At 39.9% G+C, this 25,957-nt stretch overlaps 1 protein-coding gene across 6 annotated transcripts in view; it reads left to right on the top strand.

The window, feature by feature from the left end:
• shroom3 (shroom family member 3) overlaps positions 1–25,640 on the top strand; it is a 104,911-nt gene extending 79,271 nt beyond the window's left edge. For all 6 annotated transcript variants that reach the window (XM_015601487.3, XM_007233962.4, XM_007233963.4 and 3 more), the window contains 8 exons: positions 1,347–1,481; positions 4,534–7,624; positions 11,926–11,987; positions 13,988–14,767; positions 14,956–15,369; positions 19,256–19,349; positions 20,947–21,228; positions 23,734–25,640. In XM_015601487.3, the coding sequence (XP_015456973.3) occupies positions 1,347–1,481; positions 4,534–7,624; positions 11,926–11,987; positions 13,988–14,767; positions 14,956–15,369; positions 19,256–19,349; positions 20,947–21,228; positions 23,734–24,087 (5,212 nt within the window). In that variant the 3' untranslated portion in view covers positions 24,088–25,640. The remainder of the gene's footprint in view (positions 1–1,346; positions 1,482–4,533; positions 7,625–11,925; positions 11,988–13,987; positions 14,768–14,955; positions 15,370–19,255; positions 19,350–20,946; positions 21,229–23,733) is intronic.
• Positions 25,641–25,957: the final 317 nt, after the last annotated feature.

Below are 25,957 nucleotides of genomic sequence, written 5' to 3'. Positions count from 1 at the left end.
GCTCATGTTTTGCAGAGCCTGTTGATACCAGGAAGGATTTCATTATTTAGTTTCAGATTCAAAACGGGTTGAAACTTTATACGTTATATACGTTTTTTGTTTTTTTTATCTTAATTACTCTATTATTTTTTTTTTTACATTTTACGTTAGTAGTAGATTGTTTTGAGAAAAATAAGACATTATTATAAGTTATTAATAAGTTATTTTAACCTAAATTTACATTTTAACCAGTTTGTTATAATGTTGTAGTGTTTAAATCATGCTCAGTGCAAGATCCCTCAAAAGTGAAGCCACCACAGGTCTAGTGCCTCTGCTTTGGCAGCTGCAGTATGGTGTGTATCCCCGCCCATACTTAAAAGTTTAATGACAAAAAATTACGATTCATTAATAAAAGAACATTAGAAAAAATATTCTTTAAGCTTGATTAAGCTTGTATTAAAATATAAGGGACTGAAATCTATAAAGTTTTCCTAACATTTAATTTATTTGTCTTCAGTGCTTTACCTATTGTTTTAACTACTAAGTATATACATCAGTTTTACTGACCCTAGAGTAAAACCCTGTGGAATGCCACAAGATGTGCTTTATCAACCAACAGTCACCAACAGTTTACAGCAGTTTCTGCATTATGATTAATAGCTAAATAAGGTAGTGAACACTGTATTTCACTGCCTTAAAGTTGCCTTTAATCTTAAAATGCTTTAATTTTCACAATAAAAAAATGCCTTTTAAAATAAAACTGTTTCAAGCTCAAGGCTTGAGCACTAGCTACATAGAGCAGTAGTCTGTGTGCTTGAAGCTGCTTTTTGAGATGCTCTGAACTAGGAAGTGTTTATTTGGAGGTGTTTATCTGATCTGGCTCTGATAGTGGTGAACCAAAGTACATTCCTCTTGTACTTTGCAGAAGGCCGTTTGGACGCATCCCCAGTGGCCTAGAAAATTCTGCACAGTCATTGGTCAGTTTGAGCCTAGTGTTTAAATTGCATTCCTTGGGCTTGTTTGTCATTTTTGAACGTTAAGTGTCTCATTATATCTTTGGGTGTCTCCTGCTGTTAGAATGGTGCTTTATATGTTAATATCACTGGAGTTAAGTTCATGTGATGAGCGTGTGTGTGTGTGTGTGTGTGTGTGTGTGTGTGAGCATGTCTGAGAAACTGGAACAGACAGAAAGCAAACGGTGGTATGGGTCTCAGTGATGCCTATTGTTGGGTGTTCTTTGTCTGTGGCCTAGATGCTTGGTCCCTGTCTGCTTTGCACTTTGGCAACTGTACTTATCTTTGTCTCTCTCTCTTTCTTTCTCTCTCTCTCTCTCTCTCTCTCTTACTCTCTCTCTCTCTCTCTCGTAGGCGCAGTGAGCCTGGGTCCCGCCCCCACTCCTGGCACTCCACTAAGCTGGGTGAGGGCCCTCTGGACCCAGACAGCATGATGCAGATATCCCAGGGTGCCGTGGGGGCTCCTTGGCACCAGAGCTACCACTCAAGGTCAGAGGCACCACACTCTACTGAAGGGTTACAATGATTACACACTAAAGTCAAGTCGATCACAAGAAAAAAGGCATGGAATTAGAGTTTAGTAGTGCTTCAATAACAGGGGTGTTCAAATCCAGTTCCAGTTTTGGATAGTCAGCGTCCAGCACAGGTGATTTACTACACATTATTATGATTCTTTACACTTGTAGCTTTTACAAAAAAAATAAATAAATAATGGCATCACTCACTCAAAGAATCCTATGTTGCATCTAGGGGGGAAAGATAAAGCCTTAAAAATATCATCACACATATTTCAGGGTATTTTTGTGATAACGATATTCTTGGTGATAAAATAATTGAAGTGAAAAATAATTGAAACATTCTACAGCAGCAAAATAACAAAATTAAAATGTTTATTTTATATATCAGTTTCAAACATTGAGGAGGATGGGCTCCTCTGACTGAGTCTTGGTTCCTTCTAAAGTTTATTCCTCTTAATATAAGGGAGTTTTTCCTTTCCACTGTTGTCACCACAATTATTGGCATCACTGTGGTGCTCACCCATAAGAGGCTAGGACCCATTTTCCCTTTAAAAAAACGCTATATGTAAAGTTAAATTAAATAGAAACATCCAGCAGAAACCAAACAATGTGTAAAGCAGTTATTTATCAAGAGTCTAATTTTGTTCAATTTATTAATATAAAATAGTCATAAAGAGTACCAAAGTAAATAATACTATTTATTAATATAATCCTATAAGACCACATTATTAATGCAGAATTCTTGGATCATGCATGTAAATCACAAACATAATCAGTTATACAAAAAAGCTTTGCAGTAAACAGTACTGCTGTTATAACAATGTGGACGCCATATTACTGAATTGAACTGAATATTATTGCATTGTATTTGGATTCAAACTCGGCATCAACATGTTGATGATCATGCACAGGTGGCTTGTCTTATGTTCCTCATAGAAACCTCTAAATTGTTCCACACAACCTGCATTTTTACCTTTAATTTGCCTAGAATTAGAATCGATAGGATTTTTAATAGCTAACTCTAATTCATATTTTATTACATAAATTCATATTTATTACACAGACATTCTGGCAGATTGCAGTAAGCCACATGAAGCATAGAGTGTAATATATTAACATTTACAGTTACAGCATGTGTCTGATTCTCTTATCCAGATTTCCTACATTTAATTCGTGTTACATAGATTGGAAATGTAGACCAATAATTTATATTTGTGTAGTGAGATGATTCAGCCCAGCCAGGGAATTAACCCTTAGTTGGATGGTGTTGTTGTCATCCACTTCAACACTACATCAAGCTTGACAACATGGTGATTTTGGCCTCATTTCTATAGAATGGTAGGAACTGGAAACATTTTGTCAATGTTTTCTCTGTGTTCCTCTGTTTTTGCAGCACTAAGCACTAAAATAAACCAGCCTTAGTCTATACAACAGCAGTATAGCCATACTAGCACTACAGTGGCCCACTAAAATGATTTAACCTCTTTTACAGACTGAAAGAAGGCAATGGTGTACTAATAATAATAACTGATCTATAATGACAGACACACATTGAAAGACATGCATTAAGTTGTTGGTATGTAAAAGCCTCATTAATAATTTATAGCAGGCTTATCTTTGTGACTCCATGCTGTATGTTTTACTCTGTGCATTAGCCGTGCAGTGATATTATCAGCACTGTTTTTCTGATGAATCTGTGGGAAAAGCCAATGATTCACTCGCTCTCACGCAACCCATTATCACCTATGTATTTGACTAAGAGGAGAAAGGTCACATATATTTCTCTCAACTCATAATGTCGTGTCAGGTGCTTCTCCAAGATTATGTTTTCTTGTCTTCAGTGCTTCTTTGCAAGCTTTGCATTGCTGATTATTTACTAGTAGCTGATCACATATGATTTTGTGACCTCAAGTGTCACATAAACAACACACAGCCTCTAACAACCAGAGTGCTACCCCTAACAGAAATCGGAATGGCCTACAAATTGGGAATTTGTGAATATGCTTTGGGATGAATGTCCTTCAACTCTGGTCAGAAGTTGCCCTGGCAACCATTACTATAGGCACGCCTATGTGATTCTTAATTGTCAGCACTGATTGTTATTGTCTGGTGGTTTGAGCGCTGACATGCTGGCAGATTTTCAGACGACTGTAATTGGTTGATTTTGGGTTGAGGGAGGAGTGAGGCCACAGCTATTGTGTCCACTGAAGGGTCACTGACATCATGTTAATTGTGCCAGTCGAAATACCAGCGTGCTGGTGCCAGCTAACCCACCCCATACAAGGGCAGTCGCCACTTCATCCCCATGGGATCACTGTCCCGAACACAAAAACAGACATGCAAAATCCAGTTTTCACTTAACAGCCTTCCAAAAGGACACAGTGCCTTTCCTGGCAAACAAAGAGGAAAGTGGGAAAGTGCGAGTTTCACTGCTGTGTAATCAATACTAAATGTTTACTGGAAGGGCTGTAAACATTCCAGACATTTATTAGGATTAGACTTTGCTATAGTTTATAGTTGAGCAGTCAGACATCTAAAATCAAATCCTCAAACGAATATCATGGTAGGCCATAAAGATAACACACACATAGAGTGAAAATAATACCACCTTGTTTGAAGATATGCAGTTTTATTATTTCTAAACAGGGACCAAATTACTGTCTTTGAAGGCGATCCAAGTTCATAACAGCCATTAATTTAATTGGCACCCGTAATGCACACAAAGGACAGTACTGTTAGTTTTCCCTGGAATATTGCTGGAACATTCCAGTAATGTCTAAAGAACTGGGTCTACTACATTCTATCACCTTTTTATTGCTGTTCTCTCTCACAAAACCATGGACCAATTTAGGAATCTTAAATTAATGGCAATCGTAATCCAGGTTAAATGGCTAGAGTCATGCCTTTCATCATTCCATATGGAACCAAACTGGTAATGCAAAAATCAGGTGCTCTTCTGAAATTCCCAATTTATCATACTAACTCTTTTATTTCTTTTTTTTCTTTTTGTTTGTCTCACACAGTGCCTCCACCACCGACTTGTCTGGTTATGATGCCGGGTTTCTTAGGAAAAGTCCCGACCAGTACAGTTCAAGGGGAAGCATGGAGAGCCTTGACCCCCCTCACCCTGCCTACAGTTCCTGCAACCAGCTCTCAGCCTCCAAGTCCACCAACAGCATTGACCACCTGCACAGCAAGCGCGACTCTGCGTATAGCTCTTTCTCCACCAGCTCAAGCATCCCAGAGTACCTTGCTGCTGCACCATCATTCAGCAAGGAAAGATCATATTCCATGGAAAGTGTTCCACAGCACAGAGTTTCAGAGGGCATGCACCAGGCAGATATTCGCTATGTCCGCACTGTCTACGACAACCAACAGGGGGTGTCTGAAGAACACGAGGTGTCTTCCGCAGCACTGCTGAGGGCCAATGAAATGAAGGCACAGTCCCGAAGTGGAAGTGTCCAAGGTGGCATTTGTCACCGTGCCAACAGCAGCAGCAGCAGTAGTGGTAGCAGTGGAAGCAGCAGTGGTGGCGTGTCTGCATCTCACCGCCACAGTGTAGGCCCAGTTTGGGGCCAACCACATAACCACAACTCCTTTGAAAATCTGAAGGGTGCACCAGCACCTCCTTTACGCAGTGACAGCTTTGCAGCCATCCGTAATCACGAGCGGCCCAACTCGTGGTCAAGTCTTGAGCATGCTCGGTCTTTGCGCTCCCTTCACAAGGGTTCTTGGCATCATTCTAGTGGCTCTGTGGCATCAGGAAAGTCATCGTTTGGACTTGAGGGTCAGCTTCACACTGTTATTGAAAAGAGTCCTGAGAGTAGTCCAACAATTAAGCCTAAACAAAGCTTCCCTTCTTCCACACAGCCTGGACGGGCCATTCTGCCCACTGGTGTGTACCCAGTTCCACAGCCTGAGCCCCATTTTGCACAGATACCTACTACAAACCCCAGCTCCAGCAGTGTTTACCCAGCACTTGCTAAGGAGAGCAGTCACATCCCACATCCCACAAGGGACCACTGTGGAGGGTCGGACACTGGAGTCAGGATGGCGGTAGAAAATGGATACCAAAGCACTATGTCCCACTTCAGCCCTGGCCAGCCCCATGCTTCTACACAACCCAAATCATCCAACCAAGTGCAAGATGACCCCCAGGCCAAATATGGTTCTTACAAGTCTCATTTACAGCCGCAGGGGTACATGCCTCCAGCACCATCCATAGGCCAAGAGAGGAGAGACCCATTCACCCCTGTTCAGCCAAGGGGGGACAGGCCCAGATATTCACATGGCATGGATGTTATGGAGTCTTATAGACAACCCAGAGAGGAAGAGTTAAGCAGATTTCATGAGCAGAATGTTCACCCACACCTCACTCAGACATCTATTAAAGCTGCACAGGGACAGGCTACACAACCTCAAAGAGGCAGTACGGCTCAAGTGCAAGTAAGTGATCAAAAAATCAACTCTTCAGGAAGATACCACAGTGACTCCAGTACCTATCAACAGAAGGACCAGGATTCAGATCATCCACTGACGCGACTGGAGAATGCATTAGCAGAGGTCCAGAGATGTGCTAGCCCACAGAGCAGTACTAGCCAGAGCAGCATCCAGAGTGAGCGTAGCATGTCTGTGATGGAGAAAATTAGTCACTTTGAGAGACAGCAGACCAAACCTCGCAGTCATAGCAGCCTTGCAAGTTACGCCTCTTCAACACGTCTAAGTCAGGTTTCCCGAGGTTCCAAAAGCTCCCTGTCTGGTATAGAAGATTTGCAAAACCACTCTTTTCCTCAAGGGAGAACTCGGAGTGCTTCGGCAATGGCAAGCCATGAGGGAATTGTAGAAACACATCAAGACATACGGGCCAGGTATGGGAGCATCGATCAGACCCAATACAGAAAACCACATGACCTTCACAGGAGCAAGAGCTCCTTCCAGCTTGGTGAGGAAAATGGTAAAGACCCCTACAGAAGCAAGTGCACTTTTCAACTTGGTGAGGAAAACGACAAAGACATCCAATGGAAAGATGACCTTCAGGATATCTTGGGCACAGTTCAGGACACCTCTTTTAATCGGGCATACAGGGATAGCATCAAGGATGCTCAGTCCAAAGTGCTGAGATCTACTTCTTTCCGAAGACGAGACTTGAGTGTCAACCCTCCCCCTGTGCCTGCCAAGCATATGTCTCTGGAAAGGAAGGGACCCAAGACGAGTCCCAAACCCACCACATCTCCACACACTCCTAAAGAGCGACATGTTGTCCCTGTTGAGGTACCAGATAAAATTCCTCCCCCTGAACTTCCCAGCATCCCTCCAGTAGGGCCTCCAGTCGTGCGGATCTGTGGACGCAAACGACTGACCATGGAACAGAAGAAAATGTCATACTCAGAGCCAGAAAACATGCATGAAATTGGCCTTTCTGATCAAGAGTCTAATCCATTTCAGAGGAAAGCACCATCTCACTTTCTTTTTCCTGAGACAAGTGTTGCAGATCGCCGCAGGATGTTTGAACTTGTGGCTAGTCGCAGTGCAGGCCCTAAACCAGCAACTTCAAGGCCAGATTTGAAACAGATGCAGCAGGAGGCTTTGGCTGAATATGTAGAACGCAAAACGGGTCGACGGATGGATGGACGTCCACATCGCCCCCACAGTGCCTACATGCAGTCGGCTTCCTCTTCTTCTACAGACTCTCGCAGCCTAACATCTACACCCAGTCTGTGCTCTCTTCAAGAGCCAGGACCAGACGGTGTTAATCGCCAGTCCTCCCTGCTCATAGCCAATATGCAGCGGCCTTTCTACCCGAGTAGGGGCACACAAGCACAGTCTCAACAGGAAATGTACCATTTAAGGCCACAGGGTCAGACCGCAGAGCCTCAGAAACCAGAAAGGGAGTTAGAGAGACCTGTTCCCTTCCAAGTTCCATCTCAAGCCCTGGATCACCTCTACAGTGGCACTGTTCCTCAAAGCATGGGTGGAGTCTTCGAAAGATCCGTCCCAGCCAGGAGCTCAGGGAAATCAGCTTCTGCAGAGGATCTTTTGGATCGTACAGAAGACCGTCCGATAACTCAGCACTTTAGGTCAAGATCCTCTCCCGTTGTGGAAAATTACAGTAAGGTAAGATGCTGGTTTGGCTGAGCAAAACATACTTCACATAATTTCCCATTTGGATTTGGCTCAGATTATACATTGTTTTAATTAATATCCTGAACTGCAGAACGTACTCATAAAACGGATATGTTAATGAAAAGTCAAGCTGGGAATTCAGAAATTCATAAAGTTAAACACTACCTTTCATGACTGTGACCATTCGTGCCTAGTTATATTAGCATTAAAGTTATATTAACATAAAAAACTCTACAAAAGAACATTTGACATTTCAGAGAATATCCAGTGTAGTCATGGTTGGCTGTAACTGCAAAACGATGCTAATTCCGAGGAATGCTTGTGATTAAAATTGAGTTAAAGGTTGCACTCCACACCCAGACATAACAAAACGCACCCCACCCTTTAGACATCTTGACCTTGAGGTGCAGGGCAGGCTAACAGGTTAGTGTACATTCTGCAAGCCAATCAATAACAGCCTGTACTTTAAATGTCAAGACATTTAAAAAATTATAACAATCTGCATATTTAAGTAGACAGAGAGGGGAGAATGATTATACTTGAACAAAATTAAAATGTCAATCTCCATTATGAGTTAAACCCAGTGTTCTGAATTCCATCCCAATTACTATAGAAGGTGTCTGGTGAGGCTTTGTTGGATTTTCCCTATGTTCCCATATGTTTACTTCTGATACCAGCCATTAGTTGGGACTTCCTCTTTATCACAATGCTTCCAGTGCCTCAAAAATGAAGGCTAATATCTGCTTCCCCTAAGAAACATGGCTAACAGAAGTTATGGGGAGTTTGGGACATCCCACCAAGTTGGAGAGAGCCAGACCTGTACAATTGCTGTTATGTCTTAGAGCCTTGTATTGGGGTGTCTACAGAGCCTTATTTGTGAATTAAAGCAACGTTTTAAGCGAATTGACATTACATTGTACCAGGGATTTTTTGCTTTGAGGTGCCACTTAAAGGAGAACTCCAACGTGAAATGGACTGGTTTAGTGAAACATGATATTTAGTTTTAACTTCTGTCAATTTTTTGTCAAATAGCCCACCTCCGTTCGGAGGGCCCTGACACTGAAAACTTTGGAAGTGCACAGGTTTTTAAAAAGCACTCTTTACACACAGTACCTTAAAGTAGTTCTCCGGATGCCGCAATATTAAAGTTGACAAACATGGACAAATAGGTAGTATAGGGGAAAAGATTGCAAAATTTAATTTGTTGGAAATGCATTTCCACTTTAAGCCTTGTTAATGGTGTAAAAATAGCAAGTTCATTTAATTGGGAATGCTATGCCCCTATCACAAGCATTGTAGGCCTGTCGGGAGCATCGGCTAAAAGCACTGCATTTCGGAATGCTGGGGGCAAACAGAGGTGGGCTATTCGATGAAAGTTTATACTCGTTAACAGGCTTCACTACACCCCCAATTCCATTTCACACCGGAGTTCTCCTTTAAGGACATGCTTTTCACATGCATTTTACAAGCGGAGAGCTACAAAGCTCACTTTGGGATCTGAAAGTGAAAGAAGCATGTTGACAGGAGGTACAGTAATTTGGCCGCAGCATTATGCAGTTCTTGCAAGTGTTTTTATGCCCAATTCACCAAAATTATATAGTACAGAATCTGTCAGGTTGAGCCTAGTATCACTATTTTACTTATTACATCTTAGTGATTCATAAACATGATTTTAAACAGTTATTTTAAAGTAAAATTCATCACAATGCTGCTTTAAGAAGATTTTATTGACATGATAAATGAGATGATGTGTTGCAAAGAACAGCATGGTCAGATACAGGCTGTGTGATGTTTGGTGGTCTGGTTGTGGTGAGGGGGTGGGTTGACGGGGCGTTGTCCTGTCTTGGATTTTTCTACAGTACAACAAGGAACAGATAAATGGCTTAGTGGCCACTTCAGGAAATGTTTAGTACTCTTCACTTCCTGTTTGGTGCCACCAAGCCTGGCTGCAGGCAGGGAGCTGATTGATGTGCCAGTGATAAACGCAATTCCTTCGTGACTATGGGGAGGAGTCGTGAGAGATAACGGACAAACCGCCACAGTTTCAAGCAGGAAACGTTCGGGATGGTTAAGGAGAGGCTTTTTATCTCTGAGAATGATTACGCATCACATAAACATCTTTTTTTTCCACAAAACACTGAGTTGGGGGCACAACCTAATGTACAAGAACAAGCTTTTGGTCATCTTCTTGTGTTCCCATACAGTTATAATCTGTATATTGTCAATTTGTTAAAGGATTTTACGTGGTTTAAAAACTAGTTTGGTACCATAATCTAACCATAATCTGTAGTATGAGGTGCAAAGTTTACTCTTAATATTTTATTGTCCTTTTGGTGGCTGTATTTGAAGAAACATACAAAGCGCTCTGATGGTACCTGTCAAAGGGTGGATACAGTATATTATAAAGAAGGTGAATAGGAAGTTCTTGAAGTTGATAAATTGGGATCAGGAAAATGCACTAATCAGTACCTACCAAAAGTGTTCCATGGTATGATAACTGTAAACTGACATCAGGGTAATGAGTACACGAGGGTCTGCCTCTAATGATATAGTGGCAGGTACCACAGGACACCTTCAGGAGTCTTGTGGAGTCAGTCATAGAGTACGTCAGAGCTGTTTTACACAATGTTAAAAATGTTTAAAGTAAGTGGTTTAATGTCATTGCTGATTAGTTGTGACTTGCCATGTCTTATCTAGATCCTTGTACCTCATGCTCTTTATGGAATAAGAGGATTCTCAGAGTAGTATGTGATTGCTGCTACATTGTTAGTTAAAGAAAAGCATGAACCTATTGGCACCATGCCTAACACCAGTTACTAGTTTTAATTTTATAATATTATAATATTGAGTTGTGGAGAAGGGGAACTGTGTTCTCTGAAATGATGGTGCTCCATTCATTACTTTAGGATGAGATAAAGGATTTAAGATTAGCTTGGATGGTGATCATCTAACATCCTTACTAGGGCTGCAAAATATGTTGTATTATTAGCATCCTCATTGCAATCAGCACATGGGTGGTGGTCACATTGCAGGAAGGAAAAACATAAAATTATTTTAACCCTCCTGTTATGTTCTGGGTCAAGTTAACCCATTTTAAAGTTTCAAGATCTAGGACAAATAGTTAAAAGTATTTTTTTTCAGTATGAAACTTCTTCTGCTTGCCTCAATTACTGTAATCAACATATAACATTAAAATGGTTTATCTCACATGTTTGCAACCCCCCCCTCCACTTAAAGTAAAACAAAATTGCAATGTTATGTTTCAATGTTTTGTAAAACTGTTATGTTTTATATGTTGGTCTTTCAAAAGTAATAAATAAGTGAAACATTAAAAAAAGTTTGAAAATGTACGAGTGAATTATGCTAACTAAATCATTACTTAAGGTAAGGAACAACATTGCACTAAATACTACAAATATTGATAGAATAATTGGTAATGCAGTTGGTAGGGTTTTTTTGGTTTCAGACATATTTTGAATAATGCACTGTTGGCTGCACTGTTCCTGACAAATGAACATAACAGAAGGGGTTAAACATGTCATCCTGCAACTTTCTTGCTACTTAATGCTAAATAAAATGATGCACTTTTCTCTTTGTCCATCAAATATCTACCAGATGCTTATTATATCCGTCCATATCATGACATGTTGGTTTATTGACTTTGGAAAAATCTGTCAAAAACTCCTATGTTTTTAAATTATATTATTTAAAATATATATATTGCAATGTAATTTTCTTTCAAAAATGCTGACCCTCTTGTGCTGAATGCAATCAAATACCGACACCATTGCTCTAAATAGAGTGTACATACATAACAATGCATCAACTTATAAGTCAGCTGTTAATACCATTACTACTGTATGCTTATCTAAAGGATCTTGCATTTACACAAAACACTCTGCATCTGTAGCTAAACTCCCAACCAGTATCTTTTTATCAATATGGAAATATTGAATTGTTTTGGTTTCAAACAGAGTCTCAGACAAACAAAACTAAATGGAGCACAAGCCTGCATGAATCAAACAACTGCCTCCACAAAGCTCTACTTCCTCATAATGGTTAACCATTTGGGTGTTTTCTGCATTCTCATTAAGGATAGCTGGGTGGTTTACTGATCATGGGATGCTTTTGAGCTGAAAAATGAACGTGATATGCCCCACATAACCAGGCCCCTAGACCTAGAATGCTTTTGCCCTGCTGTAATTACGGAATAATGGTTAACTTCCTGCGCTCTGATTCCTTTCCCTGTTGCTGTTCCAGTTCCGCAGTAACCTCTTTTTTTCTACTCGTAGGACTTCTTGGCCGGAGACCTCCGATTGTTTGGGATCGTCTCTAAAGAGCCGCCTGAAAACAGGTGTGTGTGCATGTGCTTTTGTGTCAGAATGAACAGACTGTTTGCAGATTTCATGTCTGTTTATTAACTTTGTCTTCTAAATGACTTGACCTCTTCAGAGTCAATGTCCTTTCACCCACATCATCACATGGGAGAGCCAGGAAACAAAGAAGTGCTGTGTTACTGTGCTCTTTGTGTTTACATTGTTTATGCAAAAACCATATGATCCCAACTGCAGATTCAAACCTACGCGATTCAATGTGCGATTCTCTCCAGTGCATGACACAGTTTTATGTTAACCAATGTGCAAAACAATCACATGTTGTCAGGTTTTGATACAGATTCAAGTTTATTTCATCCAACGTGTGATACAATTCTAAGTTCAGTGTTACTGTTCTCTTTGTGTGGATTTTCGTTACGCAAAAGGAGTTTGCTTAAAATGCAGATTCAATCCTATATGTTCCAATATACGATTCTGTCCAGTACATGACACTATCCTATATTATCTCATGTGCAACAACACAATCAGATGTTATCAGGTTTGTGATATGGATTTAGGTTTATTGTATCCAATGCATTTTAATTGTATTCACCTTATATGTTCCAATATATGATTCTGTCCAATTTACAATTCAATTCCATGTTATCCAATGTGCATTACAAACTCATGTCATACAGTGTTTGATATGATTTAGTGTCTTCTAATATGTAATATAATCCTATGTGGTCCAGTTTGTTTGACCCAGAGTTATCTAATGTGCACTATGTTGCCATGTTTTCTAATGTGCAATAAGATCCAACATCATCCAATTCATGATATGATCTAATATTATCTAACATACAGTGCGATCCCATCTCATCCATACAGAATATGATACAATCCAATACAATATAACATGTGGTACAATCCGCAAAATGTATACACCCCCATGTTATACAATATTTGATACGATCCCATGTTTTTCAATGCACAAAACAGTCACAATTTTATCCATTGCATGATTAGAACCAATATAATATAAAATGCAATACAATCCTATGTTATCCAATGGATGATACAATCCTAGGTCATCCAATATTTGATACCATGGTATGTCATCCATTGTGCAATACTCTCCCATGTTATTTATAATGTGTTATGGTTGCAATATGGTCCGATGTCATCTAATGTGCAATACGATCCCATGTATTCAATGCACAATGCAGTCCCATTTTATCCAGTGCCCTATATGATCCCGTCCTATCCATTGCACGATCCTATGTTATTCACTGCATGATACAATCCAGGGTTCATCATACCCTCCTTAAGTCCAAATACAAATGAATCCCCCTAAATCCATCCAATCACTGCCTCCAATGCTTGATCATTTGAATGAATTGTGTTAGATTTAGGATGGAGGTATAACCTGCAGAAAGTAGCTCTCCAGACACATGGTTGGTAAACTTTAGTCTAGACCAAGTAAACAAACGTCCTCTCCCCCAGGAATGTATGACTGTGAATGTCCAAAAGGGACTATAGTGGACTTTTATTCTATCTCTCTTTTTTGTCCAAACCAGACTTAAAAACCACATTGTGTTTAGCAGAAAATTCCTCTTGAATATTTATTTTTCATTCCTATCTGAGATTCTCTGCAAGCAGGCTGTAAATTAACGCAGTAGATGTTTATCGCCAAATATCCTCCTGTCCTGGAGGTCAGTGCGTCAGATCTATCCTTTACAGAGTAAGCATGTCGATGCAGGCAGATGAAAACTGTTTAAAAAGCAGTGACTTTTATGGCAATCCTGATCTTCTCTCTGCCTTAATTGGTCAGTGCCTCTATCAGCTGAAAGCTCTGCTGTTGCTATTTTGGCTCTTGTGTTGTCATGTGAAAGAATTCCAAGTTGGCATCTTTGGGTAGATTGATTATCTTTGGCTTGGGACGAAAATGAACAAGAAATGAGTGAAATGAAAAGTGTGCAACCTTTTTTTGATGTTTTGACGCTCTGGACATTATGTTTCTTTCTGTGTTTGTGTGGAACAGAGCTCTGGGGAATGCTGCACCTGAGCGACTGTCATCAGGCTCAGCCCGTGCAGAGCGGACCTATCCGCAGAACCAGGGTCCGAGCCAGACGAACACCCCTGTGGTAAGGAGGGAAAGGAATCGGAACTTGGACCGACCCCGGGCTCACAGTGCCTCGGGCCTGGCTGCCTCTGTAGGCCTTCCATGCCCGTTCTCCCCTCCTGGTTCCCACACCACTGGCGAGACGCAGTGTCAGCCAAACCTAGACGCTATCACTTTCCCTGGGACTGTTCCCGAGGGTTCACTTAGAACGTCAGGAACTGAGCAGCATATTCCTGGTGACACTAATGCTCCCAGAGATGACCCCTCAACCACTCAGACGATCGCAGCACCAAAGATGACATCTGACTTTACACCTCCGCACCTGGAGGTCAAGGTCTCAGGGTCGCATGCACCTTTCTTTTCAGAGCCACCTCCCAGGTTATCTCATTCTGGATCGCCCACCACTCCCAAAAGCCCATCATCCCCTGTTAAGCCACTCCTTTCTCTGCGGATCTCAGAGTCCAGCCTCCACTTCTCTCCGCCCACAGCTGTGTCACAAGAAGAGGATGATGTATTTTTTACCCCACTTTCTCCCTCCTTACCACCTCCACCACCCCCACCACCACCACATCCATTGCCAATGAGAGAGACTGACATCACAGAAGACCTCCCCCTTCCTTGTCCACCACTCACACTCCAAACCATGGGGGAGGAGCCACAGAATTTTGCAGCACCTCAAGAACCACAGAGATTGAACAGGTAGCTGGTTAATTTATTATTTATTCATTTTATTATTTGTTTATTCTTCTATTTATGCCTATTATTTATGGGTGTTAATGGGCCACTTTTGGTCAGAATGTCAGGCAGAATTTAGATGATCTTTGGTCAGTTTTGGGCTCACAAATGTGTTGTTGCTCCACTGAGGAGATTCATGTTTTTCTTTACAGCGTTTCGGAGTATCATTCCACTGTGACTGTCCACCAGAAGAGAGATGAAACGCTGGATGACCTCTCTTCTATGTCAGTGGCCTCTAATCCAGGTTCACCCCCCTTCAGATCTGTGACCTCTGAAGTTGGGATTCCACAGAGCCCTAAAAATGGTTCTTTAGAGAAAGAGGAGGAGGAAGCCTCAGAAACAGTGGACCTGGAATCTCCTCTGCTGGCCCGGAGAGAACGCTCAGCAGCCGAGGTGAAGGTTGAGGCTTTGGCCCGACAGCTTGTGCACAGAGACGAGACTCTCATTCCTCTACTAGATGCCTGGTCAAGCACAAGCACTTTGGACCTGATGGAGGACATCTTCCCCTCTCGCTCTTCATCTCTGTATCAACACGCGAAGAGCAGCACTCGTCGTCCAGGAGACAGGTGAGACACAGAGGAGACAGGGGGTGGTAAATGCAGACCTCACACTGAGAAAGACTGATACTGAGAGACATTGAGAAAGAAAGACAGAGTGAGATCTACACTTAGAAAGAGAAAGACACTGAAAGAAAGATATTGAGAAGATACTCAGAGCAAAACAGACTGAGAGACTCAGACAGATACTAAGAAATACTAGGAGACAAATATTGAGAGAAGCTGAAAAAGAGTGACTGAGAAATGCTGAGAGAGACAGATTTTGACACACTGTGAGGGAGACAGACACTAAGAGACTCTAAGAGAGAGAAAGATACTGAGAGAGACAGATACTGAGAGACACTGAGAGAGACAGATACTTAAAGACACTGAGAGAGACAGATATTTAAAGATACTAAGAGACACTGAGAGAGACAGATATTTAAAGACACTGAGAGAGACAGATACTTAGAGACAATGACAGAGACAGACACTGAGAGAGACAGATACTTAAAGACACTGAGAGAGAGAAAGATACTGAGAGACTCTGAGAGAGAAAGATACTGAGAGACACTGAGAGAGAAAGATACTGAGAGACTCTGAGAGAGACAGAGACTGAGAGACAGAGAGATATACTAAGAGACAGAGAGATATACTATAAGATTTGGAGAGACAGGCAGATTCTAAGAGACACTAAAAGAGAGACAGATACTGAGAAAGACATACTAAGAGACAGCAGGACAGACAGATTTTGACAGACTCAGAGAGACAGATGCTGAGAGACAGAGATATACTGAAAGAGACATACTTAGAGACACAGACAGAGCCAAAGACACTGAGAGATTTAGAAAGACAGAAATTGAGAGACATATTCAGAGTGAAAGACATATTGAGAGACACTGAGAGACATCAATAGAAAAATATTGAGATTAAATGAGACAGAGAAAACACAGAGAGAAACAGATATTGACAGACTCTGAGAGACACTGGGGTAAAGACGGAGACAGAGAAACAGACAAAGAGCCATACTAATAGACACAGAGAGACATACTAAAAGTAAGAGAGACAGATTCTAAGAGACGCAGAAAGTGACAGAGAAAAAGACAGATAGTGAGTGAGGGTGAGGGTTATGTAACTGAGTGATGGGGCTGATTCCGATCCCATAGGGACAGTAAACACTGCAGCTCTTTGTTGAAGCTGATGTCATTAGCTGTAAAGATCATCAGCGCCACCAGGCCACCAGGAGATCTGATACAGCACATAAACAAACACCGGGGAGGACTTCTCTCCAGCAACTGTAAAAAGTAGCTTTTTAGCAGCGGATTGTTTATATATTCTGTCTGAGAGGGAAACACAGGCTTACAGCCGAGATTATATTTAAATAAAGTTCACAGTCAGCCCGGAGGGTCTTCATTAAAGATTCATCAGCCTTTATCAGAAAAGCTACAGTTATGAAGTGTTGGACAACTTAGAGAAAAAACATCTCAACTCTCAGTTTTGTGCTGTCTGGCATCTTCTGCGGCTGGCTAGGAAAAAAGCGGGGCTGCACCAGTTCCTTCAGCTGCATGGAAACACTGCCACCTAGTGCTGAAGGATCTACTAAGCTTTAATAATGTTGACCCACTCATGCTAATTTTACATTACCTTTCACAGTACAAAATTTAATAATTAAGTAATTTAAGTACAGTGATGTAAACGTATGTACCCTAACCTTGCTTCCTTAATATCTAATCTCATAAGAAAAGCACTAGAGCTGGGTAAACCAGGCCCAGAAATTCCAACAGCTTGGAAGATAATCCTGGGATGTTTTTTTTATACTTTTTAGACCTAGATAACCTCCATCTAAAGAACTCAAGACCAAGAACCTAAAGACAATTGTGCATTTTGAAAAGCATCTGCTAGTAAGCAGTTAAAAAGCCACCCTTACATTGTGGTGTAAAGTTTTCTGGAGTAACGATGGAGCTCCATTCAATACGTTTAGAATCAAGGTGTGTCAAGTACTAATCATCTTACATTACTCAGTATCTACTCAGGTTTTCTCAAATGTAGTCAGATCTTCATCACATCCATGGTTCAACATCTAGTACGGACAAAAGTACTGGGATACTTACAAATTACACCACCTACAAAAGCTTTGATGATTGCCTATTCTAAACCAATAGGTATTAATATGTAGTTGGATTTTAACTACATATTAATTACATTTTAACTAGGAGCTTGAGGGGCTAAACGTTTAGTCTTAGTTTGGTCAAGGCTGTATTAGGGGTCGTGGGTCGAGACAGATGCACTAAAGGCTTGACGTCATTACTGCCATTGTTTCAGTCAAGGCACGCATGAGTATCACAATTACTTGCGCCCTGCTTGGTTGCTGGAATCTGCATTGTTAAGGGTGTTTTCCTACTCTCTCTCTTTTATCAAGCCTATGTTTGTGTTTGTGTCTCTCTCTCTCTCTCTCTCTCTCTCTCTTACACTCCCTGTCAGAAATGCTAGCACCACTATTCCATAGACAGAGCATTCTTTATATTATTAGAAATTATGGCTGCCCTTCATCCAGTCATCTTACGTTATCTTTCTCACACAGGCTATTTATATTTATATTTGAAAATATCAATTGGCAACAACACAACAATATGAAATGTTGGGGTTGATAAAGGGGTTACAATTCGGTATATAACAATATGACATATAAGTACAAGACCATCATATGCATACAATCTAAGTAAAAGAAAACTTAGCTTTTTATCTAATCAGAATAGCAGGATCTGAAGATCTAATGTGAGTCAAAATCTGTCAATCAAAGGTCAAACTTTTTTTCTTGCTTGCTATTCACAGTTCTAAAATTAATAGCACATAATATCTATATTCTAAATCATATGTAATTAAATTCTGCAAAGGTACATTCATTATTTGCATTTTAAGTGAGTCTCCCATTCAATATTTAATTAATGATGATATTATTATGTGTCTTGTGGAATTAATTCAGGTTAGAAATTGGAATTAAAACACTAATGAAAGAAAGGCACACACTATTTGCACCCAGGTCTAAGTGTGTACAATTAATAAAAATCTTTATTTGGAAGTCAATGTAAAAATTATTTGTTCAATGTTTTCTCAGATATTTTGGTCCATTCTTCATGACATTTCTACAAAGTTTAAAGAACAACGGACAGATTCAAATTACGTAAAAATCTGTTATTAAAAATGTAGTTATTATTATTATTAAATTAGTAAAATGAAGTTTTTTTGCACGAGTGTGATAACATTGACCATTTCCATTGTTAAAACTGCATTTCATTATTTAGCAAATATAACTCTCTTTTACTCACTTGCACCTAAATATTAGATTTAGATGTTTGAATACAATGACCATTTTAAAATCAAAGTACTTATTTACCCATATAATTATTCTTTACAAGTCTTTATTATTCTTTAGGTTCACAGAATAAAAATAGTCTTGACATTGATTAACTACCACACTAATGTATAAATCCTTGGCTCTAACTGGTAGTTTGCTATATTTTACCAGCACATAAAATGTTCCAAGTTATTAGGGTATACTGTACTGCAAAGTTTTAAATTAAGGGTAGAAATTAGCCTTCCTGTGTTGAAATTGCCTCTTGTACACATGTGCAAACTGTCAGTAGCTTAAAGTAAATGTCCACTCTTTAACTGGTTTACACAGTATGACAATAACAGAGTTGACCATGAAACAAATCTTTCTGTAATAATGTACCTGCAATTCTAGAATATAAACTATTTAAATTAAAATTATATATTATTTTAATATATCAATATCACTATACTTCACTATTTCAATATTACCTTCCACCACAAAAGATGATTAGCATTAGTATTATTCTTTACACTACGCTAACTTTTTGTTTCTTCTTGTCTTTGTTTTTGTGGTTTCACACAGGGCTTCTGAGGCACTGTCAGCAGAAGGCACCTCAGTGAAAGTTGGGATGGAGACAGATCTGGATGAGGAGGAGTCAAATCTAAATGAGAAGAAGGTTGCTTCTTGTTTTTAATTAACAACATGTTATTAATCTCTAGTGCCACTAAATTCTAAATATATTTTATCTAGAAATATATTTTTAAAGCAGGTAACTAAGCCCTGCATCTGCATATTTTTTATTGACCCTTAAATTTGTTTTGTGGGCGGGATGCACACTTTTAACTGATATTTTTCCCAATTAAAATATATAATTTCCTCTCAACACATATAAAAAGTCTGAAGGCCAAATTATGTGTAATAATCAAATCAGTGTAACCTGCCACTGTGAGAGTTTATACTGTACTTGTGTGCTGGTGTGTGTCCTTCACTCTGCAACTACCAAAATTCTAGCTGGCAATGAGGTTTCTATGTCACTGTGTTGACTTTTTTGATTTATTGCGTATTAATATATTACAAGCAATAGTGGTAAAATGATTATGTTGGGAGTTGGGACCCATAGCTGTTGTTACTTTTACAAAAAAATCTACGAAAGAGAGGACCAGATCAAGTCAGGTCATACAAATTAATTAAAAATCTCAGTGAAAGTGGAAAAAATGCTATCAGGCGGAACAAGCACAATTGTGGTGATGTGCATCACTGTAACTTAATATAGTTACATTTTAGCATTAGCCTAGAATCTCCCATTTTGAGGTAATGGGCCCTATTTTACAGGCAATACTCATTGCTATCTTACACCCCAAAAACTTCACGCCCTGCACCTGCACGGAGCTGACAAATACATCAGCACTCATGTGCGTGGTGGCCTGGAGGTGCACCGTTTTCAGATTAATTTCTGGTATACTGGAATCTTGGCAATGAAAAGGTGCGCACCTGATTGATTAGAACCCTGACAATAGTCACCTGTCAGACATTCATTAACTATCTTCACATGCACCCCTGATAATTACACACACATGGTCACGCAGCAGTGCACAAACCCAACTTTTACATCAACAATAAACAGAATACAAAACAAAATAACATTGTTGTTTATGTAAATGATCTGCTCCCTCACCTTCACAGTGTGAATGCACATCTCATTTTCCTCTGCTGAGAAGTGCAGAAGCACTGCACTGTTAAAATAGCAACCTGACAAAGTAAATGGAATAGCATGTGATGTGCTGATTGATTTAATGCCCAAAACACACCTATGATTAATTAGGAGAATAAATACAGGTCTTTTGCGTTTACTGATCTGCACAAGGCATACTTTTCCAGTCATTATGATAGCAAAGACACACTGACACACCCTAAGTCAAGTCTTGGCTGATTGACTGAATCTGGAGTCAGTGATCAATCAAGTTTGCTTGACCTTTTGCCAAACTTTTCTTTTATGTGTATTGATAGTGAAGTCAAAAAGCGCTAAAAAGAAGAAGAATACTGCTAAAAGGAAAATATAGACAAATCTAAAAAATGAAGAGAATTTTAAGCTTTGTTAAGCAGTTCTCTTAAAGTCTGCTGTCGGCAAACATAGTTCTCTACTAATCTGGTCGGATTAGAAGTCAGCTCAGGGACAGAAGGTGGTGCAAACCATATTATATAGGTTTAAATCTTAAGTATTTTATGATGTGGCTTTGCCTGTGCTGAGAGCAATGTCTCCTCTGGTCCTGCAGGTGGAGCTATTGCAGGCCCTGGCTGTTAGTGTATCGGTACTGCATGGAGAGAGATCCAGCCTGGCAGAGGAGCAGCAGCTCTACAGTGCACTGGGCAGCAGCATGGAGGCACTGGTGCAGCAGCGCTGCAAACCCAATGAGAAGGAGAAGTACCGCATGTTTATTGGAGACCTGGAGAAGATTGTGAACCTGCTGCTGTCTCTTAGTGGCCGGCTCGCCCGAGTGGAGAACGCCATCAGTGCTCTCAGCAAGGAGACTGACCAGGACAGTGCTGATGAAAGGGTTAGAGTTCACATTTCATTATTACATTTCCACACACTCATTCGGTCAGTATGAACACTATATGGACAGAAGCCTGGAAGCCTGCTCATTCATTCATAACAGGGAAATTAAACAGGGCTACATAATATTTTATTTAGATCCTATGGCCAAACTCACAGACCCACACCCTGTCATTAATAACCCAGTGCTTTAACCACCACTGAGCCATCACTTCCCCAGGATTCCCCAGTAGTCAGCAGCCTTTTTGCCCTCTCCTCCATTTCTTCACGTTCTGCATGAATGGCCTGTAATGGTTGTGACATAATCGTGACATACTGCCCTGTGTTTTTTTGTATGCTTCCTTTTTTATAACACCTGTATCACACCTGTATAACAGCTCTATCTGAGTTGTTATCGACCACATTAACTTTATCTATACTATGTGTCCACGACTGTTAGTTAGCTATGAAAAGCTTCTGTCGGCCTCCCCTGTGTTGGTCATTAGACTAACACAGCGCTCCTCACATAGAGTCTGACGTCATGTTTGCTGGCATCCAGACATTATTTTTATATAAACGCTCAAAAGAACAAACTACCACCTAAAAAGAACAGCTACCAAAATGAGTTTTGTCTTTTCCCAGTAGTTCTGCTGGAGTTTCTCTAAATTTTCTTTCTTTACATAAGTCCTTTTTTTATTCATTCACATTTTTTTGAGGAATAAATCGTGACACTGCCTGATTAAGGCCAATCTGTAACTTTAGCTTATGCCAGACTGAAACCTGCTGAATCATAAAGCGTTTGTGAGTTTCAGGAAAAGCAGAAAGAAAAGCAGACATTGAAGAAAGAGCACACAATATCTCCATTGTCAGTCTACAGCACATACATTGTGAGCCAGTCATTGTTATCTGCATTGGTTCTCTGAAACACAGTAGTGGTGCCAGTAATAGTAAAGTTCTTCAGAACACTAATCTCTTAATAATGCTGGAAACCTGATACAGATCAATGGAATTAAGGTAAAGCTACCCTATATAGTCATCAGACTGTGCCTGTTCTATAAATGGCAGTGTTGTATAGACCTGTGTTATGGTTAGGGGGTCTGTGGTACTCCATAGCGCAACATATAAGCTGTTCATAAAGTAATCAAACAGTGTTGAGAATTATAGAAGTACGCAATAACATGTGGCTCAGTTTTATATGAAAATGTCTTAGTAAATGATGGTTAAACAGTGTTTTGGGCTTTTTGTGTAATATGGAATGCATTTAGAGCCACCTTTGTGAATGACTTTATATCTAAACTTATATAAACTGTAATTTTTTTGGACTTTTGAGTGATTATTGTGCATGTAGTAACCACCAGGGGGCATCAGAGTTAAATCAACAAATAACTTTATATTTGGCATATTTAATACTTCTGTATTTCATTGGAAGTTATCACTAATCAATAGTACATTTACCTGCATTTTAGAATGTTATAATAATAATAGTAATGTTAGTAATTTCTCTGCCAAATTTTAAACATAAATATTTCTCTCAGATACTCAGATTTTTTGAATATCAGTGTAATCAGATAAACAGTATACTTCTACTGCATAATTACTATCTAGAATTTAAAACCGGTTTGTTGGGTAAACTAGAAACTGCATTCTGAGTAGCACTGATCTCCAATACTCTTTTATTTATAAACTGCACTGTGTATTGTTGTCTTCTATCCATTAAATCAATTAGTGGCAAATTTATACATTAGGGCTAAATTATGGCATGGTCCCAACGTTTTGTAGCCACATAACTGGTCACACAATAGTAGATGAAAAGATAAGTGCTTGAATTGTGTTTTCCTAACTGGGGGGACTAGTACATGTTGAGAACCAGCAAACAGAAGGTTGTGGGTTCAAATCCAAAGGTTCAGAATATTTTGTAGGTTGCAGCCCAAACAGGTGATCACAGTGCCTTAGCAGATTTATGCTTAATTGGTTGTTTTCTAGCCATAAAAAGTAAATGTTGTAGTCTTAAAAGCCACACAACTAATCACAGAAGTGCCAGAATGTTGTGGGTTCAAATCCCAGTGTGCTCAACTTTTTGCAGTTTGCCGTTCACACATCTAACTACAAAATAGCTAAATTAGACACGATACTAGGGGCAAAACACGATACTAGAGCTTGCCTAATAGTTTCGAACTAGTAAGCAAAAGGTTGTGGGTTTAAACCTCAGTAATCTGAACTTCAGCAATTTGTGGCTTACACAACAATCATATGTTCATAAAGAAAATACAGTAGTCATTCTGTTCGTACCCATTTATCCATAACAATAGTTGTGCTGGATTTGAAGAACCAATTAAAAAAAACTCAGTTAAAAATCAGTATCAGTACACTAGTATTGATCCTGTTATGTAAAATAATGCAGCTGCAACAAGTTGAAAACACTGGTGTTAAAAAAAACCTGTCCAGTCACAGTTGTATATTATTCTTAAATGTATTTCTCTGTACTACACAATAAGGAGACTGAGTTGTTGTGTCTGTTGCTCTGCAGGAGTCTCTGCAGAGGAAGCGGAGGCAGCTGTGCAGTCAGCAGGAGGATGCACGGGAACTGAAGGAGAATCTGGACAGGCGGGAGCGCGTGGTGCTGGATTTCCTGGCTGGCTACCTGAGCCCGGCGCAGCTGCGCGACTACCAGCGGTACGTCCGCGCCAAACCAGCCCTGCTCATCCGCCAGCGGCACCTGGACGAGCTCATCCGACACGGCGAGGAGCAGCTGAAGAGACTGACCGAGAGCGTGCCTCCTGAGCTCCTCCCACAAGACACAGACTCCACCCACACTTCAGACACCAGTTCTAATGCACTCTCTACCCACTCACCACGACCCACCACTGTGACCTCGCTCTGACTCCGCCCACCTGAACACTGAAGACACTGCTCTTGGCTGCTGAGGAGGTAGAGAAATGAAGGGATGAAGTTTGAGAGAGAAAGAGAGAGAAAAAGGGGTTTAATAAAGTGGATAATAAAAGAGGGAGAAAGAAATCTTAATCTTAAAGAGATCCTTCCTCTTCCAGGACCCCCTGCACACGAGGGGAAAGTGCCTTAACCGGAATGCATCGGTATAAAGGATGATATTACTGTATGGACCGTAGTAATCTGTTGCCTTTAGGAAGTGCAGTTGAATCTGTCCTCAGCATCACAAGCCACAAAAACACCAGACCATTTCACACGTGCCTCCACACCTGTGTATTTCAAACCTGACAGGACCGGACCGGATGATCCCAGACCTGCCACACTGTGTCTTCTGTATTGTTGCCTATACACAAAACCCCAGTACCAGTACTGTAAATACTGTTTATTGTTTCAAATGTTTCAGAAACTACTGCCACCTCTGTAGTTCAAATTGTTGCAATTATTTTGATCAACTCTGAATAATAAGGATAAGGTTATTCTCACAAAACAGACGAATAATCGAGTCGCATACCAAGATCAAATTTTTTAAGTTTTATGTTCAGGTGTATTAAAAAATCTAATTTGAGCAACCTGTCTGGAAAGAAAATCGCCAGACACACCAAAACTTTATGGACCTTGTACAGTACCAGTCAAAAGTTTGGACACACCTTTAATTTTATTTATTTTATTTTTTAAATTATTTTAAACTTGTAGATTAATAAGTTAAAGTCATCCAAACTATGAAGAAAAACATTTGTAATTATTTAGTAAAGAGAATAAAAAACATAAGAGTTGGTGAATACAGCGTATAGCCCTATTTGAGTAATGTTTTAATCCATATTGTGGCAAGAACTAGTCAACTAATTCATTTTAAGAAATGAAGGTCAGTTAAGTTACCAGTCGAGTTAACAGCACCCCAGATAAGAGAGCGCCAACTTTGACTTTTGACTGGTACTGTATATTAAGCAGATACAAAAAAAAACTTCATCTGGTGATTATATTAATTATTAATTTATTATAAGAATGTGTTGTAGTATTTTGGGTTATTTGGTTACTTGAGTGGAAGGAATTCCATCAGTCTTTCATAACAGTCTAGGAAATACTTTTAAGTGTTTTAGGTTTTCCCAGTGTTTGCTGAGTTTTGTGAGAATAACCAATAAGCAGTGGATGATTCCTTTCCTCGTCAAACAGAAAGAATCACATCACACACACCCTCACACTCACACAGATACACACACACAGCCTTAAAATGATGACTATCCTCAATCTTCCTCTTGACAAGACTAAGTAAGTGCTGGAAAGTAAAGGCTGCCATGATGACATCAGCAACTGCAATAATTATTTATAATAAAAAGCCTCTATATATGAAAAGGTTTGTAATATGTAAGTGTACATACTCCAAGCTAACCTCTCAAGATCTTTTAAATGTGTAGAAAAAAAGTGTATATTTTATAAAGATTAGTTAAGAATGCACATCCAGAGAACTGTGCATGTGCGTTGTTTTTTTTTTATTCATTTTACGTTAAGAGTTGGCTTTAAAAAGATAAAGGTGCTTCTGTATCTAAACCAGATCAGTCGTCCAGTAGAACCAGCGGGATTCACTCCAGCAGGAGAAGTAGAGGGTTCTAGATTTGAAATATGCAGAAACGCTTCTACCAGCTGATACTGTAAACTGTAAAAATCAAACTGTTTATCACATTTCCATTTGTTTTCTTCTTGATTTTGAGAACATATTTTAACGGGATGCACCATTATGGGAGTTGGGGGGGCGATGCCGATATTCAATATTGTTCACACTCTTTTCTTTGTGTGCTGATGCTGATACA

Source organism: Astyanax mexicanus, chromosome 17 (genome assembly GCF_023375975.1).
Source record: "Astyanax mexicanus isolate ESR-SI-001 chromosome 17, AstMex3_surface, whole genome shotgun sequence".
Classification (NCBI taxonomy): domain Eukaryota; kingdom Metazoa; phylum Chordata; class Actinopteri; order Characiformes; family Acestrorhamphidae; genus Astyanax; species Astyanax mexicanus.
Note: the sequence above shows the minus strand (reverse complement) of the source record. Positions and strands in the feature narration are given on the sequence as shown.